The 810-nt window shown below is 44.6% G+C and overlaps 1 protein-coding gene across 1 annotated transcript in view; it reads left to right on the plus strand.

Annotated features, from left to right (window-relative positions):
* Nucleotides 1-17: 17 nt before the first annotated feature.
* Nucleotides 18-810, plus strand: part of LOC107578637 (lipase member H-like) — a gene marked incomplete at its 5' end in the record, with an annotated part of 5,171 nt that continues 4,378 nt past the window's right edge. The window contains 3 exons of the mRNA XM_016264579.1: nucleotides 18-138; nucleotides 217-318; nucleotides 484-573. Of these exons, the coding sequence (XP_016120065.1) occupies nucleotides 18-138; nucleotides 217-318; nucleotides 484-573 (313 nt within the window). The remainder of the gene's footprint in view (nucleotides 139-216; nucleotides 319-483; nucleotides 574-810) is intronic.

Below are 810 nucleotides of genomic sequence, written 5' to 3' on the forward strand. Positions count from 1 at the left end.
TGTGTGTGTGTGTGTGTGTGACATTACAGGTCAACGGGGCCAATCTCAGCTCCATACACATGATTGGTGTCAGTTTAGGGGCCCACATTTCAGGTTTCACTGGGGCCAATTTTAATGGAAGAATTGGCAGGATAACAGGTGAGTTCTCCTCCTGAAGCTTCGAGCCGTCATGAGTTGCGGTGTGTGATTGATTGTGATGTCTCGTGTCTCACTCAGCGCTGGATCCAGCAGGGCCGGAGTTTAACGGTCAGCCCCCCAGCGAGCGTCTCGACCCGTCTGATGCCCAGTTCGTGGAGGCCCTGCACACAGACATGGACGGTGTGTTTCTCACACAACACTGAGATGTTTCTCGAGAAGAGGCTCTTGATTGGAAACGAGCACTCACAGCCGTCTAGCACTGACGTTTCCATATGCAAACACCACCAGCATCACACTACATGAAAGTCTAGAGCTAGCTAACTCATCGCTGGCATTTTCTTGTAGCGTTGGGCTATCGTGATCTTCTGGGTCACATCGACTATTACGCAAACGGTGGAGCGGATCAGCCTGGATGCCCCAGAACCATCTTTTCAGGTCAGCTTTTTAGCATTTTAATGTAGCCTTGATGAAAATAATATTACGCACATGCACATACAGTCTGGGATCAATAAGAATTGTTTTTTTTTTCTTTTTTTTTTCAAAAAAGTCTCTTCTGCTCACCAAGATTGCATTTATTTGATTAAAAATACAGAAAACAGTAATTTTGTGAAATATTTGTATAATTCCAAACAGCTGTTTTCTGTGTGAATCTCTGTTAAACTGTAATATATT

The sequence above is a fragment of the Sinocyclocheilus grahami genome, unplaced genomic scaffold, assembly GCF_001515645.1.
Source record: "Sinocyclocheilus grahami isolate Dianchi unplaced genomic scaffold, SAMN03320097.WGS_v1.1 scaffold11247.1, whole genome shotgun sequence".
Taxonomy (NCBI): Eukaryota; Metazoa; Chordata; class Actinopteri; order Cypriniformes; family Cyprinidae; genus Sinocyclocheilus; species Sinocyclocheilus grahami.